Source organism: Olea europaea, chromosome 21 (assembly GCF_002742605.1).
Source record: "Olea europaea var. sylvestris chromosome 21, O_europaea_v1, whole genome shotgun sequence".
NCBI classification, from domain to species: Eukaryota; Viridiplantae; Streptophyta; class Magnoliopsida; order Lamiales; family Oleaceae; genus Olea; species Olea europaea.
This window is the reverse complement of record NC_036257.1, coordinates 14,394,699-14,413,260: the sequence shown is the minus strand read 5'-3', so window position 1 is coordinate 14,413,260 and position 18,562 is coordinate 14,394,699. Positions and strand designations below refer to the sequence as shown.

General features: G+C 37.7%; 3 protein-coding genes across 13 annotated transcripts; 1 reads left to right on the top strand and 2 right to left on the bottom strand.

Moving 5' to 3' along the window:
* Nucleotides 1-49: 49 nt before the first annotated feature.
* Nucleotides 50-3,856, bottom strand: LOC111370822 (trichohyalin-like). 4 transcript variants are annotated; one of them, XM_022992709.1, is made up of 6 exons: nt 3,763-3,856; nt 2,767-3,206; nt 2,638-2,690; nt 2,332-2,369; nt 1,033-1,465; nt 50-441 (listed from the first exon to the last, which is right to left on the bottom strand). In XM_022992709.1, exons 2-6 carry the CDS (start codon nt 3,002-3,004, stop codon nt 259-261), a joined length of 945 nt encoding a protein of 314 aa, XP_022848477.1. In that variant the 5' UTR covers nt 3,005-3,206; nt 3,763-3,856; the 3' UTR covers nt 50-258. The 4 variants fall into 4 exon arrangements, with proteins under 4 accessions (XP_022848477.1, XP_022848476.1, XP_022848478.1 ...); XM_022992708.1 differs by having other exon boundaries at nt 3,704-3,853; XM_022992710.1 differs by having other exon boundaries at nt 2,767-3,087; nt 3,704-3,851.
* Nucleotides 3,857-3,985: 129 nt separating this feature from the next.
* On the top strand, nt 3,986-10,857 carry LOC111370821 (UBP1-associated protein 2C-like). 8 transcript variants are annotated; one of them, XM_022992701.1, is made up of 3 exons: nt 3,986-5,494; nt 7,295-7,335; nt 8,721-9,064. In XM_022992701.1, the coding sequence occupies exon 1, from the start codon at nt 4,051-4,053 to the stop codon at nt 5,491-5,493; it is 1,443 nt and encodes a 480-aa protein (XP_022848469.1). In that variant the 5' UTR covers nt 3,986-4,050; the 3' UTR covers nt 5,494; nt 7,295-7,335; nt 8,721-9,064. The 8 variants fall into 8 exon arrangements, with proteins under 8 accessions (XP_022848469.1, XP_022848468.1, XP_022848474.1 ...); XM_022992700.1 differs by having other exon boundaries at nt 7,295-7,339; XM_022992706.1 differs by lacking the exons at nt 7,295-7,335; nt 8,721-9,064 and adding an exon at nt 10,707-10,857.
* A 1,395-nt stretch (nt 10,858-12,252) lies between these two features.
* LOC111370164 (transcription factor GTE4-like) lies at nt 12,253-18,515 on the bottom strand. Its single transcript, XM_022991860.1, has 5 exons — nt 16,977-18,515; nt 15,832-16,892; nt 15,572-15,710; nt 14,344-14,420; nt 12,253-12,959 (listed from the first exon to the last, which is right to left on the bottom strand). The coding sequence occupies exons 1-4, from the start codon at nt 18,238-18,240 to the stop codon at nt 14,371-14,373; spliced, it is 2,514 nt and encodes an 837-aa protein (XP_022847628.1). The 5' UTR covers nt 18,241-18,515; the 3' UTR covers nt 12,253-12,959; nt 14,344-14,370.
* Nucleotides 18,516-18,562: the final 47 nt, after the last annotated feature.

The window sequence follows — 18,562 nt, the reverse complement described above, 5'->3', positions numbered from 1 at the left end:
AAATCAAAATATAAGCCACGGCCTGTTTTAGGGCCATGAACAAATAAGCTAGTTCAAGAAACAGAACAAACTCAAAAATTTAGCATCAGTACGTTTTTTACAAGCAAATTTGAACTACTCGATCCAATGATCTTGCTGTATGAGTGACGATGTTCGTTTTAAGAAACAATCTAGCACGTGTCAAATTAATCAAATGTTCCATTTGCAGCTGCATTGGCTCTTGATTTTGATGTACCCTTATCGAACTCACTTCGAGAACTAAGTATCCAAAGCTTCTTGGGTTGCATATTCAGCTCTTCTACTCTTAGCAAAACGAATCTGATCTGCCAGTGAAATTTCCTTCTGCAATTGTTCTTTTTTCATGACGGCTATGTCAAATTTCTCCCAAGGTCGTTTCTGTTGACTGCTTACTCGGCTAACTGCAGATTTCTTTCTGTGGATCTGTTTACAAAATATCATCACAATGACACTAGAAATTGGGCTAACAAAACAAAATACACAGGATAGAAAATGGTCTACACTGTTGAGATGCGAATTTAGGCAATTCCGTACTGTATGATTCTTATGACACTAACAACAAAGCCTCGTTAACTGGAAGTCCAGGAAAAACAAAATTACATCTATAAACAAACTGCAAAAAAAACTTATTTCAGTGTTATCTACTGTCTCCCAAATGAGTAAGCATTACTAAATGTTTTTATGTCAAACAAGAAAGCAGCNAAAAAAACTTATTTCAGTGTTATCTACTGTCTCCCAAATGAGTAAGCATTACTAAATGTTTTTATGTCAAACAAGAAAGCAGCTTATCATCATATACAAATATTAGACCGTTCCCATTGTTTTAAGTGTCATCTGAACCTGATGATATGAACTTACTAAAGGTATCTTTTTTAGCCATTTTGTCTTCTTGTCCCCACACAACCAAAATAATATTTGAATCCATACAAAAATGAAACAAGAACATTAATAATGATATAGATAATTTACTTCAATAGTATCACAGTTTCGCATTAAACTTTCGTTGGGTTTTACCTTGATTAGTCTCTCCCTGAGTTTCAGCTCATGAGAAACAGCCAACTGTTCTTTTTCTTCCTTCGATTTTTTGTTTCTTTTCTTATTCAGTTCTGCTCTATGTTTTGCATTCTCTTCCCGCTCTTTTTTCTTCTGAGTAAGCTTTGCCGTCTTTTCTGCTTTTGCTTGTGATGCTCTCTCTGCTTGAATGCGTGCCATTTCTTTTGCCTTTGCTTTTTCTGTAGCCTGCTGAAGCTGTTTAAGGGCAATCTCTCTTTTAATCTTGTGATAGCTATCCCAATCTAGTTCTTGTTGTTCAATCCCACCAATCTTAGCAGCATTTGCAATACTTTCAGCCCATGCCTGCAACAAATTTTCCCTCGACCTTTTCCATTGTAACCGTTTCCCCCATAGCTTTCTCAGTGATGAGCGTATTCTTGCTTTGGTTTGATAGCTGCAAAAAGGACTCCTAGTTTTAATGCAACCATTAACCTTAAAAGTTGATTTTGATGCTTAATGTTGGCTCTGTTGGGTGAGCCACTAAGTCATTTCAATAGTTTTATGCCTTCTCACATCAAAGAAAAGACCTTTGGGTTCGGAATCGGCTCCAAATCATGGGAAATTAACAAAATACTAGAATATAAACCATTTAGGTAAGATGTATCAACGTAAAATACTTCGATTATCTTTTATGAGAAGAAAAAAAGGACAGCCAGGCATTACATGTTTCATGGAATATAAATTCTGCAAGACCTATAATATATGCATATAAAAGAATCATGCCTGTGAACAATGATGTGATGGTGCCAACCATGAGGCACAAGCGATTACAGCCTCTCTTCCATCAAGATCAATCTTCGCACTATTATCGATCTTTTAATTAAGAATTTCAAGAAACTAGTACAAACAAAAGCCCTCAAGTATGCAGTATCCAATTTGACATATTTCGCCATTCAGTCACAACTGCATGTATTTCTACTTTCTAGGGATATGCCATGCTCATACCACCACAATGAAACAATTGTAGAAACCTCTTCACAACCATATTTCAATTTGGCATGAGATTATATACAGTAGTGTGTATGGGGCAGAATTAAATATTTCTCAATTTTTGGTAAGTTGCGGCTGTTCAAAAGTCTCTAAACATATACTGTAGCTAGGAGCTTTTGTCCTACTACAGTGACCTAATCCAGAACACTTATTAGCTTTAGACTTCATGGAATCAGAATACCATGTTGAATCAAAAGGAGAATACTAATATTATTGTGAGAGGTTGGTTTCATTCACGATCAACAGTGGTATAGTAGAAACGAAGAATACCTGAGAGAACGAGGATATTCGGACATCTTCTTTCTAACCTGTAGAATTAGAAAGCGACAAGAAGATAACAACGGTGAGTGCAATTCAATCATGTAACTAAGCTTAGCAGCAAAAAAGGAAGTGGCTTCTTTTAAGTTTCCAAATTGGTCTGTAAGAATAAAAAAGTTACTGCAACAAATCCAATAAATTATTCTCCTTGACAGAGAATAATTTTCCACGGCAATAGAGAGAATTACGAGTTCTAATCCATGAAGTAAAAATCTATTATATATTTATTCAAATTATCTGATTCTTACATGACTTCACCTTGGGGTCTTTCAAGGCTTCTTTTGTTCTCTGTTTGATTCTCTCACGAGTTCCTGCATATGTAGAAATAGTGCATTTAATTACTAAAGCAAGATTCTTGCGATAAGAGTAGACTGCAGAAAGAGCTACCTTCGCTGTGTTTCCTTCCTTTGTTCCATGGCACTTTTCCTTTGTTTGCTAGACCGATTTTCCTTCTTCTCTGGATTTCCTTATCATCCTCGTAGTCAGAAATTTCTACTGAATTACCATTATTTTCTGCTCGAATAACTTCACTTAAAACTTGCTCCATGGGCAAATCAGACATAACTTGCTCTTTCCAAGATTCCTCTACTTCAGGCGTCTCCCCCTGGTATGTACCTGTATACATTGCTTTGCAGGAGTATGGTCCCTTTGAGGAACTAGCAAGGCCAAGGCCAATGAATGGAGATACGCTCTTCAAAAGAGATGAACCTAGGATTTTATATGTTTTGCTTGGTTTAATACGTGCACATTCAATTACATGATGAGAATGAGACGACAGAAGAGTTCGACGTATAGAATTGATAGGAAGTTGAGAAGCCGAAAGTTTCCTGGCAAGAAAGCCATTGTGCACCATCATTGTTATTGTCAACAAAACCCATTCATCCATTGTCTACTTCCTTATTTATTTTAGTGATATATTTAAATCATTTCTTACCAACAAAAATCTGAAACTGCAATAAACCTAATATTTGAAAGTCCTAAAATATTATGAGCATAAATTTACAGCTGAGGAACAAATTGAAGAGCAGAAAATAATTCATACTTGCATAAACTGCAAACAATCATCAATGCCAGTGAAAATTCGCATTTCATGAAAGCTTAAGTATCATACAAATATACAATTGGACAAGAGAATTCAAATTTTAGATTTCGGACTCCAAAATCCACGCCACAATTCCCAGATCCCCAAGGCGGAGCTCATAGATAACATTTTCATCAACATATTATCACATATTTACCACAAATTACAGATTTAAATCAGCTCGAATCATTATTTCAGAAAAAAAAAACAGCGAACATACAACAGATAGAGAGAATAGCTTACAGGGATGAGGAAAGCATTGCAGATTATACCCGTCGAGCGGGCATGGAATATTAAATTACCGCGAATATCGAAGATTTTGTTACTTCGAACACTTGGATAGGCATCGGAAGCAGGTGATTGACCTCATGGCTCTAGATTTTCATTCTTATTTATTTTATTTTTTATAATAAAGTTATTAACAATATTTTCAAAAAATAGTTTTGATCGAGTTGAGGTTAAAATGGTAATTTTAAATATATTTATAATTAAAATGAAAAAGATAATTGTTTACATTGTCGATATATTTATAACAATTAATTCCCTTCGGTGATGCTCACAGGATTTCTAATCTAGGGCTTTCGCTTCCAATGGATCCGATCAAGAAGCGCAAGATTGACGATAACGGCGTCATAATTGTCGACACAGATGCCTTCATCCCTTACAAACTCAACCTCGAAGATGCCCGCAAAATTGCCGAGCCCTTTTCTCATGAACAGTTGTTGGAAATTGTTCAAAACGCCGTTCTCCGTCATCCTGATGTACTTGACGCCGTCAGGTCCATAGCTGACCGGGACGTGACCCTGCGGAAGCTATTTATCCGTGGACTCGGATGGGAGACCACTACAGATGGACTCCGTGCTGTGTTCTCGAGCTATGGCGAGTTAGCTGAGGCGGTGGTTATTCTCGACAAGGCTACGGGTAAGTCAAAGGGTTATGGGTTTATTACTTTTAAGCATGTTGATGGTGCTGTGTTGGCTTTGAAGGAGCCGAGTAAGAAAATTGATGGTAGGATGACGGTTACCCAGCTTGCAGCGGCTGGTATGTCTGGGGGAAGTGGGCCTGGGGTGGGTAGTGTTGGGGAAGGAAATAATCATGTGGATGTGTCGGCAAGGAAGATTTATGTGGCTAATGTGCCTTATGATATGCCTGCTGAGAGGCTGTTGCAGCACTTTTCCATGTATGGGGAGATAGAGGAGGGGCCTTTGGGCTTTGATAAGGCAACGGGGAAGTCCAAGGGGTTTGCTCTGTTTGTTTATAAGACAGCCGAGGCTGCGAGAGCTTCACTTGTGGATCCGATGAAAAATATTGACGGGCATCAGCTAAATTGTAAGCTGGCGATTGATGGGAAAAGAGGGAAGCCTCCCATGATGGGGGCTGCCGGACCTGTTGGAGCTCAGCAGGTGGGTAATGCAGATGGGATAGGGGGGACAATCTCGGGTGGACAGTATGGTGGGATTGGTAGGCAGTATACTGGGTTTTCGGGGCCTTTGGGTGCTGGTGGTGGTGTAGGTGGTCAGGCGACCCCAGCAGTTGGAAGCCAGGCTGCAGGGTTGCATTTGGGGGCTGGTGGTGGGTTTGGATCTGCACTTGTTGGGCCTTATGCTGGTGGGACAAATTCTGTTGGGCCTGGTGCAACTGGATATAATAGACTGGGAATTTCCAGTAGTGGGTTAGGCGGTGCTGGTGGATTGCGTGGTGCTGGTGATGGATATGGTGGGGTTAGAGCTGGATTAGGTGGTTCTGGTGGTGGATTGGGTGGAGTTGGAGGTGGACTGGGTGGTGGACCAGGTGGAGTCGGAGGCGGACTGAGTGATGTTGGCAGCAGATTGAGTGGTGTAGGTCGTGGGCCATCCTTGTTTGGTTTGCCACCAAGCTCAGCTGGAACAGGTTCAGGAAATTATCAACGGAGTGCACAGTACAGTTTGTCATCTGGTGGGTATCAAAGCCAGCATAATCAACCTTCAGGAACATCGTCAGCACCTAGAGTCCCGCCTGGGGAAATGTACCAGGGGATGCACCCTTACTACTAAGGTAGTTTCAATACCTCTTAACTTACCATTCATATCATTGTTGTGGTAGGTTATGCTCCGTGCTTGATTAACTTAATGTTTTATTTCCATATTCTTCTGTTGTTTTTTTGTGGACATGACTTGTGGTTCTGCATGATGTGCATTCTACTCTTGGACTTTCATGGCTATAGGTTGTAATTGAAATTAGCATTTTCAGTCCTTTTATGATTTTATTGATGTGCGGCTGTTTTGTGCCTCTGGCTTTTATCATACAACAACATGGTTTTCTTGGTTACAACTTTGTGTTATGCCTTCTTGTGATAATTAGATCGTTTTGTGTGGTTTCATATGGAAATTTAATTTGCAATTTTGAGTTGAAAGCTTCTTGTTGTGTGCTTGGAATACAAGATTCATGTATGTATATGATGTACACAATGTAATCTGGAGTTGTCAATAATATTGTTATTATATGATTTGTTGTTGCCTTGTGTTAATAGAATTTAGTTATTATCATAGTATAATTAGAATAGAAGCTAGTTATTGTCATATTATAACCCCCCCCCCCCTTCTCTTATGAGGATTTTGCTTCGTTTAGGATTTTAGTTGTTTTCCCTTTTAGTAACATTGAATAGTTTTCTTATATTGGTAAAATTAGGAAATGATGGTAGATTTGACGAGTTAGACATGTTTAGATGGGACTAAGTACTGGAATTGGCAGGTTAAGTATTATTTTGTGTGATCTAACCAAAGCTGGAAGTGGATAGGAGAAAATCCCCACCAAAAAAAAAAAAAAAAAGAAAAAAAAAACATCAAAGTAGAGTGGGAATTGGATTCCCACTCTACTTTGACCTCCCCCCCCCCCCCCCCCCCCCCCCCCCCCCCCCCTTCTCTTATGAGGATTTTGCTTCGTTTAGGATTTTAGTTGTTTTCCCTTTTAGTAACATTGAATAGTTTTCTTATATTGGTAAAATTAGGAAATGATGGTAGATTTGACGAGTTAGACATGTTTAGATGGGACTAAGTACTGGAATTGGCAGGTTAAGTATTATTTTGTGTGATCTAACCAAAGCTGGAAGTGGATAGGAGAGCTTTGGACCTTAAGTTTCTTTTGTTGTGGCATTAAGTTGCAGTGGAGAACTTTGACATGCTAAATGCATGATCTGTTAATTTAATTTCATTGAGTCTCATAAACAATGATGTGCCCAAGTGAGAGAGAAATGATGAATGCACATGCTATATGCAGGCCCCTTTGTAGCAGTTCTTAAATTCTCTCCCTTTTTTTTTTTTCTTTTTTAATAAAATGTTTGTGCCTTAAATAGTTTCTAATCATTTCATTTGGTACTAAAATGAAAAATATGTGGCCATGAGTGTATCTTTCTCGTGCTTCGGCCCGTGATGTGATTTTCTCTTTAGTTTGTCGACTGCTTATTTGGAGTAATAGAATACTACATATGCATATGCCTATCTTTAGTAGTTACTATTGTTTGAGCTGTTTAAGTTCTAAATTTATGGCAGGGTTTTTTTATGGTTAAACTTCATCACTGGAAAACTTTTCCTTACGATATCAAGTTTTAAAATTCAGATTCTACATCACGTGCTTTTGTTATTTTCTGCGTGGATGGGTTGATTGTCCTTGTGTACACTCTTACACATATTTGACTTGTTTGATTGCCTCCTAATATTTATAACTTTGAATCTTTGATGCTTCATTTGAATGTTAGCGAATTGTTTTGGAATGTTATCCAGTATTTAATGCAATTGGTTGTGAATAAGGTGCCTTTGATGTTAAATATCTTGCTGAAGTTGTCATTTCTTTGTTTAGGAAGGCCTGTGGATGTGTGGTGCATTGCCCATGCAGGTTTGGTAGGTATGGGTATGGACATATACATGTGAAATGTATTAGTATTTCTCTACTCACACATATCCAGACATGTACACGTGTGCACATTCACACACAAACCCCTTACCTTCATTACTGTACTTCTAGAAACAAATAACGTGCATACATGCACACAAACACATACCTACATAGCTGTACTTCTAGAGACTAAAGATGTGCTTATGTAAACAATATGCAGAAAATAATGTTATATTTAGCTCATTATATATGCATATGTTTTTAAGAGTTGAGTACCCATTTATCACATTGTATTTAATTGTGTAATCTTTTCTGAAATCTTTTCAACCTTAAAATAAACAATGACATATGAAGCCAACTCTTTGGTAAACTTGGGTCGGCTGCGATGATAAATTTTTGTTGTTTCATTTTGATCCTGTGCTACCGCTTCTGAAATGTCTAAGAAATCAAATATATTGCAACCTGCATGGGCTATATTAATTTTAATTTCCCTATTTGTGTTTTAGCCCGTTCTACAAGGATTGCACAGCTCTTGCGAATGCAAGTTTCTTTGGATATGCAGGAAACATCCCTACTGTTTATGTTTGGCTTCTAAAGCACCACATAAACAGCCTCCCTACTCATAAAGCGGCTATTGGCTTCCTATTTGACCGCCATAATTCGAGTAGAGGCTGGGTATTATCATGGGATTGAGATGAGAGGTCGTGATAGATGGGAGTGGGTGAAGAGTGTAAGCATTTGCTCCATACGATCACCTCCCCAACCCTCAATCTTCCTTTTTAGAGGATGTCCTACAAATTTCTTTTCCCACATGAGTAGTAGTGTGGAACTTTTGCTTACTTCTCATCTTATCCAACTGGCTGCTGATGTACCTGGTTGCTTATGTCATATGCCTTAAGCCAAGCCTTGCCCTCTTCTTAATACACAATGTTCAATTCAGCTAGTAGAAGCTACACTAGGAATCTTTTTGAAGAATTCATGTAATAGATGTGCTCAACTTACAGTAACCCACATCCATCCTTGTCTGGGAGCTGCTGTGTAGAAACTTAGGCATTACTAATTAGAGCTTGGGAATTGATGAAATATTGATCATTTTTTGAAAAACTTTTAAGTTGTTTAAATCATTTTCTGTACCACTGAAGATTAATTGATCAAGTAATTCTGCTATTTTTTTGGTCTGGTTCTTTATCTTTATCATATGCTTTTTGACATTTGGTAGCTTGCCTTCTAAAATAATTTTATGAACTCTAATTCTTGTTATTGGTGAAATTTTGGCAGCTTCTCATATTATGTTCTTTTTATTCAGTCTGTTTTGTCTGTTGGATGTGTCATGATGTATTGAGTTGTGAATGAATGTTTGATTAAGGTTTGTAACAACTTGTTGGTGCAGTTGCCTTGAGTGCTTGTGGTGATCTCGTGCAAGAGAATGTGAACTCTGGCCTGATGGTTTTGATTTGCTGTGTACTTTGGCCTCTTCACTTGATATGTGCCTTGGGATGTCATCCTCTCTAATTTCTGGTAGTTAAAAGTGTGTTAGATTATCTACCAAAAAAAGCTAAAGAAAGAGAAAAGTACTACTGAATTATTTATTTTCCTTTTATGAGAAAACCAACATTTTCCTAGTTTTTATGTATGAAGGTAGTATCATAGCTACTGGCTTTGACAGTGGTATGCTTTAAATTTTTATGTATCTTTTTAGTTGCTTCTGATGCTTGCACCATTCGTTTGGGTTTATTATTTTTTTCTCCTTGTTGATGCAAGTCTAAAAATTTGCTTTATAGAGTGGTGTTATAATTTTGTCTGTGCATTATGTTTCATTGTTTCTTTATATATTTTAGGTTCTGTCAAGAACCGTTGCCTTGGGTGTTGTAGAGCCAGCATCCTTGTCAGGTTTTTCTATTGGAGCGTGTCTTGGGTGAGTGCAGCATTTTAAAAATTAAATGGAAAGATTAAGAAAGAAAAAGATGTAAAACTTTTTATGGTTAGTCCCCAACTGTTTTGAAGTCCTAGCAATTTACAGGTAGAGAGACAGTCTTTTAGAACAGCCTACTGGTAAATCAACACTTGTAATATGTTACTGGCACAATTGGATTTGATGACACATTTGCACCATGAACTAAACATGTGTGCTCAATCTATGATAATTTGTCTTGTGGGCTGGAAAATTTATTGATGATACATCACATACCTCCATTGACAAAAAGTGTCTTCATATCCAATTACTTCATCAAATAGATGATTCTTATATGTCTGTAGTTGTTTCAAATGAACAATGAAATATTAATGTTTTGTAATTTCTCATCTCCCAAAGAGCGCTATATATGTTTTTGGAAGCCAGTCCTTCGTGAGAATCTCACTGATGATTCATCAGCATCATTGCCTTGTTCATCTTCAACGTCTTGCACGTGCCCTAACAAATGAGCTTTTCAATTTTTTTGATCAATGACTCTTGAGAGGAGCATAGCAGTTTGCAAGTCCAGAGTTTTCTCCAAGAATCTAGAGAACAATTCCCTTCCTAGATTTTCTTGCAGCCCTCTGATAATAGGTCAATTCCATATGAGCTATCTTATTTGATATCTCATTCCAGTTACTCCGATGGATGTATATAAAGTTTTATTAGAAGTACGCAAATTCATTTATTCTGTAGGCCAGAAGGTCTAATTATTGCCTAGTAGAATTGATTTTATACCAACTGGAATGAGATTGGTTATTGAGAAACACCATAATTATATCACTTGTTTTTACTATCGGCCGAGAGCAGCGACATTCCCAACTCTTCTGATTACCATGTTTGTGGGCATGTATTGTTGAGTTAAATATATTGATTACATTGATTTGCATGGGGCTATCTGTGAATAAACTGGACCGTGTTGTTCTTTTGGTTTGCAATTACTGATTACTTTTGGCCCTTTCACTTGTACATCTTTTTGATCTTATCGTGAAACTGTTTCATTCAGGTTGTTTTATATCCTACTAAACCTCCAAAATACTGCAACTGGTGGTGACGTCTCTTGTTATTATTATTTACTTGTAGAATATGAATATCCTTCAATGTGTTTGAAAGTAACAATATATTCACTCATCCCATTAAGGAATTTCAGTTCATCTCGTTCATTCTCCTTACCGGTGCTTGCTTCCTTGGGATATCCTTTTTCTTTACATTGCCCAGTTGACTTGACTTAACTAGGCTATTGTTTTGTTTGTCAATTTTTCTTTATATCTTCTATTTTGCAGTTTATGCTCGCTTGCGACTATATATGTTTGTAATTATGCCTATATCATAGGTGCTGTCATTGGCCATATTGTTTTTATTTCCGAGCTATGGTGCTAGCATTAGCTTTTCTAGTTGTGCGACCTAGTTTCTGCTTTGTATCAGGTATTTGCTTTTCAGATGGAACTTTAGTTCGGAGTTAAGAGAGTAAATAAATTTTGTCCACACTCCCAATTTGTGAAGCTTCAGTAGTACAAATTTATCTCAATTGAGTAATAATGCTACCCCGGTGAATACTAAATACACCATTATGCTACTGCTTTAAGGCATTTTCATGGATGTTTCTTCTGTGTTTTTAACTGATGGTGCTAGCATTAGCTTTTCTAGTTGTGCGACCTAGTTTCTGCTTTGTATCAGGTATTTGCTTTTCAGATGGAACTTTAGTTTGGAGTTAAGAGAGTAAATAAATTTTGTCCACACTCCCAATTTGTGAAGCTTCAGTAGTACAAATTTATCTCAGTTGAGTAATAATGCTACCCCGGTGAATACTAAATACACCATTATGCTACTGCTTAAGGCATTTTCATGGATGTTTCTTCTGTGTTTTTAACTTTGTTGCTATTCTGGTTTACAAATTTGTACAGGAGAGAGTGCATTTACATCTTTGAGTCAAATTAAACCATTTTATCAAGTTAGTTTTAGATGCATCATATTTTTGTCGATTTGTGAGTGACATATATAAAAGCTTGCGGCTGTGTCTTCCTATCTTTCTGCTTGTGACCGATTCATTGGGCTCTTGGTTCAAATTTGATCTTAAAATGAGCAGATCCTTTTTATTTTTAAGGGCGGTAACAATTCAAGAAAAGGATGAAACACTACTGTTTTTACTAAAGAATGCATACCTGTTTCTTATCGAATTGAGATTGTTACCTATAGTTATTTTTATTTTGGGCAAACAATAATACAGAACTCGTACTATGTTAGGTAATTTTTAATACAGAATATTATTAAGAAAGCCTACTCAGAGTTGGACAAAAGCAAAGCTGTATTTTTTTCTCCCCCTCCATTTATTTATTTATTATTATTATTATTTTTAAATCATACCAAATTGATGCAGAGCTCAAGAATGAAAAGAAAGTGGAAGGTAAAACTATAATATCGTTCACTTTGAACCTGGTACACTTCACTTCTCTTTTCCACAACTATGTGGGATTGTGACAGCAACAATGTTTGAAAACATTTATGGGGGTTCGTTTAACTGAGATTTTAATAAATTTTTTTGAACTTGAATGTATATTCAATAAGAGCCCCACTTGGGTGCTTTCACAGGGTCTTGCAGGCCTCACACTATGGGGTGAGTGAGTATTTTTTCGGTAATATTTTACGCACAAGTTTTTATAAAAATTTGATGAATAAAGGAGTTTCATAAAATTTGGATGAATTGCGAGTTAAAAACTGACTTTCTTGAAGTTTTACCATTTTTAAGGAGATTTTTATGTGTAATAGAGAAATTCAAATTCATTAAAATTTAACCTCTGTTTGATAACAATTATTTAGGAAAAATAATGTTTAAAATGGTAGTTTTTAGGTGATTGTTTGCTTAAAAAATATGGAAAAATTTTGAATTTATATATAGAATGTTTTATTGTATAAATAGAATTGCCAACAGGGTTTAAACAATAAAATTTTACCAAATAGGTGCACATCATGAAACGGAATAAGAGTAATCCCAAATAACAGCGTGGGCAATAACTGAGGTTATTCATTATTGTACAATCCTAAGAATGAAACCCAAAGCAAACAATACCATACAAAATGACTGGAACCTTCCAACTGGTACCATAGCTACTAAACACGCACGCCTAGGCATTGTACTAATTAGCACTGGGGCACGTCTTCAAAAGAACAACTCCTTTTACAATGCCTTCGTCAAATCAACAGTCTCTCTAACCAAATTTTAACTCTCGATACATGAAAATCAAACATTAAACTTGCAGGTCAAAAGCTCTGTACAGACTACTCTATTCCCTCGTAACATCAGATTCAATTATACAATGAGCACCAATACTTTTAAGGGGGGGAAAAAATAGAAAACAGCAATTACGACTCAGCTACTCCTACAAATACTTACATTGTTCTTCATATTCAAGACCGCGCTTTTCTACTGACCTCAGTTCTTCAGTCACTGTCAAATGTTGTCACGAAAATCCTACCACAAGCCTTCTATAAATAGAATCGGTACAGATCAAGGCAATTTACAATTGCCACATTCCTTCATATAACCAATCAAAAATACCCACAAGAAACCGCCTTGAATATAATGCCTACAATTAACTCTACGAATGAGGGCTTGCTGCCTCTGAAGGGTCTGGAAACCATCATTTGCGTAGGCATAAAATAAAAATGATTTCCCTGGTCCTGCAACATTAACATAAGCAAGACATCAGAATATCGTGCTATTTTAAATACTTATTTTACGCTCAATCTTTCTGTGCCATCATTATCGTTAAAAAAAGCTGTACAGCTTTCGACTTGATCTCATCAAATGAAACAAAGCATACCCCCAAGCTAAATTCAAATCCAGTGTAGATAATATCAGATTGTGGGTTAAAAACACGGTTAGTCACCCAAATTATTGCGTCACTTTGGTCACCAAAGTTCAAAATTAATACAGGGGCTTCCATTCTTGTCAACACTGCCATGGCTTACAATATTATGGTGAGCATAGACAATCTTATAGTCTAACAAGGCAAAATCTATTTTTATTTTATGAAGTTTCATTTTCATTTTTTTATCGATATCTAGATAACATATTTCAAAAGCATAATAAGTCCACCAAGATGCGTTTATGCCCAACTGGACCATAAAACAATGTACGGATAGATTTTCCATGCCACATCATATTTTCTATTAGCCATGTCAACTTTTGTATTAATTCAACAAAACGAAGTGAACGAGAGCCTAAAGTGAAATAAGAAAGAAAAAAATGTCACTAATATGATACCTAAAGGTTCAAAGACAAAAATGACACACTCCATAAGTTGAGTGTAGCAGTGTTTTTTCACACACACAAGTTGTACCATTAAGTTATTAATAGATGTTTTGGAGAGCATCCCACAAAAAAAAAATCAATTTAAATATGCAGAACAAACTATGACAGGACTAAAAAACCCGCTCAGTTTAATAATCAAACACAAGGGAGACAAAATGAAAGACAGCATTTCCCCCTCCCCCCATACTTAAAGAACGTATTAATTTAGATTATGTATTTTTTTTTTCCCACACGACTTGCTTGTTTGCAGGAGAACGGAAACACTTCTCGAACCCTTGAACCGAAACCTCTTTCTTATGAACTTGAACACAAAAAAGGTATATCCGCTTGAGCATCAATCAGATAAACTTACAGGTAAAACTAAAACCGTTTCTCAAAAATTAGAAAACATAAAAGGATAGGAAGAGAATCAGATGAATCAGATTCAATTGAAACACAATGGCATGTCAGTTTTCACCTATTGACACACCTGTGAAAATGAAACATTCTTTAATGACGCCACTAGGTTGTTTGGTAAAGGAGCAGGATTAAAAAGCACGAAATATCAGGCATTTCACATAATTCTATCACCACTGCTGACAATATTTCAAAAAAGAGGAGAAAAGAAGCTATGGAACACAACCAAAAAAAGACACTGTATGAAGCTGGTGAACTTAACAAATTGCATGATAGAAGAAGAAAAAATCTAATGATAACGCGAACACCAAAGAAGAAAAAATCTAATGATAACGCGAACACCTTTTTCTTTACCTTAAGCATATCCATTCACAAACTAGATCAATGCCCTTCATCTGACCCATCTGCAGAGGAACTATCACTATCGGAATCTGCAAGAAAGTTAAATAATAGAGTGAATCAGTCAGAGGAATAACAGCGACACGATCATGGCAAAAATATCAACATAGCATGTTAGGCCGGCTTATAAGCCGTGGGGCCGAATTTTTTAAAACTCATTTTCTCCAAACTCATCTTCTACCGCACATTTATGGAACCCACAACTTTTATTAACTTTTCAAACACACATTTCATCAACTTTATCAAAATCTATTAAAAATCTGATTTTTAGCATAATCAAACAGGGGCTAAGCTTATTTATAGGGAGAGAGAGAAAAAGCGCCTGCAAACTTATGAGCCTACCCAAACGTGCAACATACAATCATCTGCACAAACTGAATATAATGGGTTGCATTCCTAGACAAATAAAAAAAGAGCCATTAAAATGTTACTGTTCACGTGGTCAAGTAGTTTTGCATACATCATTATGTCTTTTATATTTTTCTTGACCTCCCTTATTTAATACGTGTTCTGCACTCGATGATGACTTTTTTCTATCTGGGCCCACCACGATCCTTTCCATCCCTTCTATGCCAAAAGTACAGGCCACATTTCTTTCTCTCGGCAAGTCTCTGCCCACAATTCTCTCTTCATTCAGTCATTCACCGATTTCTTCTTTTCCCTTCGGGACCCTCCTTCAAGATCCGGAATTCCCTCACGCAAACATATGATTTTCTATTTTATGGAATTTTATCAATCATCTTCGTTCTCTCCGGTGCCTCCCACCCCCAGAATCTGCATCCACTAGGCTGAAGACAAATTCACTTATACACACACAGACACATTCACCTATGTGGATTTGGTGGTGATCAGAAACTAATTAGATGAAAATGGGGTTTTAGTAAATTCTCTCTTTTCACAGTAAGTCGTCTATTTCTGTTTATGTATCTTGTTATGCATACACATATACCTGATTGATTTTGAAATTGAGATCAAAGAGATTTAGTCAGAGATGGAGGCAGCAAACGCTGAGCTTTTTGAGTTCTCTTTGTTTACCATTTTTTTCCCAGTTTAGGGTTTTCAAGAATCTAGACTAATTTCTAAATTTTTTATGTAATCTTTTTTCAAACTATGCTCTAATAAAGCTTATTATTCTCATTTTTGTTGCTTTCTTTAATATATGAAAGAGAGGAAAATCATTTACCGCTCGAAGATGATCCAGAATCACTGCTAGAACTGCTTGAACTACTGGACCTACTCGCATTATACCCCAGCTTTTCACCTTGAACAGGAGGAGGAGCAGCACTCTTTCCAACTGCTTCAAAAAAATCGAGAAATTCGTGTCAGNGGAACCTCTGCCAACGCAGCGGTTGTACTCTGCAATATAATGAAAAGACAATCATTGTAAGTGCATTGACTTTGAATTTCAAAACCGACCACAGAAAATATAAATCAAACTCTTACCATCACTGGAACAGTCAAATTATCTCCTGCTCTAGCTTGAAGAGCAAGTTCCGTTTTTCTTTTGTACTTGCTCAAGCTCTTCTTGAAATTAGTCACAAACCGATCAAGCTCCCATAAGGTTTCTGTATCAACGGTGTCAATGTCCACCTCAATCTCATTATCATTTTGAGAAAGTGCAGTGTTCCTCTTCTTAATGATTTGAATAATTGCATCAAGCTTCTCAGAAGGTATGCTCTGAAGATTTTTGCTAAGTCTTTGCTTCTCCTCGTAAGTCATGTCCCTCTTATGGGGATCCTTTGCTTTAGGTTTCTTTGGAACGGGCATCCGACCAACATGAGTCCGTTGAATTTTGGGATCAAGAGATATAGGTGTAGCCACAGATTCCGACCTATCTAAAGTCATCATCCGTGGGGCAGATGGAGCATCAGCAAGAAAAGAGGCAACAACTGGAGCAGAGGCAAAGGCAGGGGGAGCAAAATGAGGCTGAGGGGGAGCCTTTCTTGATGTGGGAGTGGGCAACCCTGCACCATGATACATTTGGTACTTCCAATAGTAATTATACTCCGTCTCTATAACTGCCCACCGCTCTTCAAAAATCTCCGATAACTGTTCAGCCATAACATGGACATCCTGCCCTTTCGGATTGTATGTCATTGCATTCCGAAACACAAGTCTCACATCCTCTGCAAACTCCCTCGGTGACTTGTACCAATTTTGCGACAGCCTATTCTTAATTGTACCCAAATCCATAGGATACTTAATGATATCATGGTAATCACGCAATCCCAGTGCCTTGGCATTCACCGGCTCATTAAAAACCCATCCATGCTTGTGCTTCATCAACCTCTGAAGCAAGTTGCTGCAACTCCTGAACACCCTATTCATGTTCTTATCCATCTCGAAACCAAAACCAAAGCCAAATCCATGTCCAGCAAATTTCCTCTTACTATTTGTCTTTAATCTCTTATTGCTTTCAGAAGGCAGTCTATCCTTCCCCAGAAGAAACTCCGAATTCCTGTAATACTGATTAGCCTTGGGAGTCCTTTTCTCTTTCTCCACAAATTCAGCAACACTGGGATTGTTTTCAACTGCAACACTCANGTAATACTGATTAGCCTTGGGAGTCCTTTTCTCTTTCTCCACAAATTCAGCAACACTGGGATTGTTTTCAACTGCAACACTCAGTTGCCTACTATATGGCCTTGGTTCCATATACCGTGTAGCACCCACATCGGAATTCACTCTAGCTAACCCCATCGGCCTGGTTGCTAGATGCCCTGTCGAACCCACCTCTGAATTCACTCTCGCGAGCGCTCTCTTCTCTGCCACCTCATTTCTCACATACTGAGGTTGAGGTTGAATATACCCACCCAAACTAGCATCAACACTGCCAGTCAAAATATTATTACTGCTGATAATACTACTGTTAATATTAGCATCCTTGGCTTCGAGCTGTTTAAATAACATCCTAACCCGCTCAAGCTCCCTCTCTAGCTTCTTCTTAAGCTCTCTAATCTCATTCCTTGGTGTCGCCTCTGATATATTTAATATAACCTTATCATCCCTGGTTATCACCAGGGGTTTCACATTTCCGTTCACAGTTACTGGCTCATTCCCACTGGGTAGGGGTGAGGGCAGAGGGTTTGCTTCTCCACCATTCTGCAGCTCATACCCACCGGGCAGCTGTGCCATTGTTGCTTTCCTACCACTTGGCAGCTTATTTGCGCTGGGATGTGGTGATGATTCTCTCGGACTCTCTGCCCCATGCCCGCTTCTCTGTAGCAGTTCATTTGCACTGCCCAGTGGTGACGATTCTTTCAAGTCGTAAAACTTGTTTCCACTGAGCAGTGACGATATTTCTTTAGGATTCTGTAGCTCAGCTGCTTTACTAAAACTGCCTTCTTGCACTCGATTCTGACTTAAACCATCTTCCGACAGTATGGGTATGGGCGTATGTTCTTGATGCGGTGATTGTCCTTGCTGCTGCTGAAAAGAATCTGCATCTTTTGACACTAGGGTTTGCGAAGACGTCCGTCCTTGATAAGGGGTTTCCGAAAATTCTTTCACAACATTGTCACTGCTCTTAGAATGGTCAGTGGTTGTCGCAGAATGACTGCTTGCGATAACGGCCGGAGATGCTGTAGATTTGCTGGGGTTCTCGGCGGAGAAGGTGGTAGCGGCAACGGTGGAGAAGGGAACCTCGGCGGTGGCAGCGGGATTCTCGGTGGTGGAAGTGGTTGAGGCTGTGGGATTCTCGGCAGCGGTGGTAGTGGCAGAATCGTTATTGATACTGGTTTTTTGGGCTTTCTTGTTGATTCTTCGGGTATAAACTTTGCTCTTTTCGTTCCATCGAACCCTCAGTTTCGAATCCAATTCACTACCCAAATCCCCTGAAGTCCCCGACTCCATACATGTAATTGCCAATTCTGAATATATAAGCCCTAATTTCTCCAAATCAACCTTCTAGAACCCTGAAATAGTCAATATTCCAAAGCTAGGGTTTCAAAAACCCTATAGTTAGAAAACAAAAATCCAAACCTAGGGCTTCAATAACCAAAAATCACGAAAAGAAAATACACACTGTAGCTGAATTAAATCAAAAGCAACTCGATATATGCAGATCTATTTTTTTTTTTAAAAAAAACTAAAATTTAAAAATAAAAAAAAATAAAAGAAGAAGAACGAAAGATCCAGAGATTGGGAAAACTAAAAGAGAAAATAAAAGAAAAAA

What these genes read in the sequence shown, in the direction of transcription:
- LOC111370822 (XM_022992707.1), bottom strand. Translation starts at nt 3,265, where the DNA reads ATGGATGAATGGGTTTTGTTGACAATAACAATGATGGTGCACAATGGC. An exon ending in AGGAAGGAAACACAGCGAAG is followed by an intron (nt 2,691 to 2,766) that starts GTAGCTCTTTCT and finishes CTACATATGCAG; the next exon opens with GAACTCGTGAGAGAATCAAA. An exon ending in GAATATCCTCGTTCTCTCAG is followed by an intron (nt 1,466 to 2,331) that starts GTATTCTTCGTT and finishes TCCTTTTTGCAG; the next exon opens with CTATCAAACCAAAGCAAGAA.
- LOC111370821 (XM_022992706.1), top strand. Translation starts at nt 4,051, where the DNA reads ATGGATCCGATCAAGAAGCGCAAGATTGACGATAACGGCGTCATAATT.
- LOC111370164 (XM_022991860.1), bottom strand. Translation starts at nt 18,240, where the DNA reads ATGGAGTCGGGGACTTCAGGGGATTTGGGTAGTGAATTGGATTCGAAA. An exon ending in CAATCCCAGTGTTGCTGAAT is followed by an intron (nt 16,893 to 16,976) that starts TTGTGGAGAAAG and finishes GTGTTGCTGAAT; the next exon opens with TTGTGGAGAAAGAGAAAAGG. An exon ending in TTCTGGATCATCTTCGAGCG is followed by an intron (nt 14,421 to 15,571) that starts GTAAATGATTTT and finishes ACTTTCTTGCAG; the next exon opens with ATTCCGATAGTGATAGTTCC.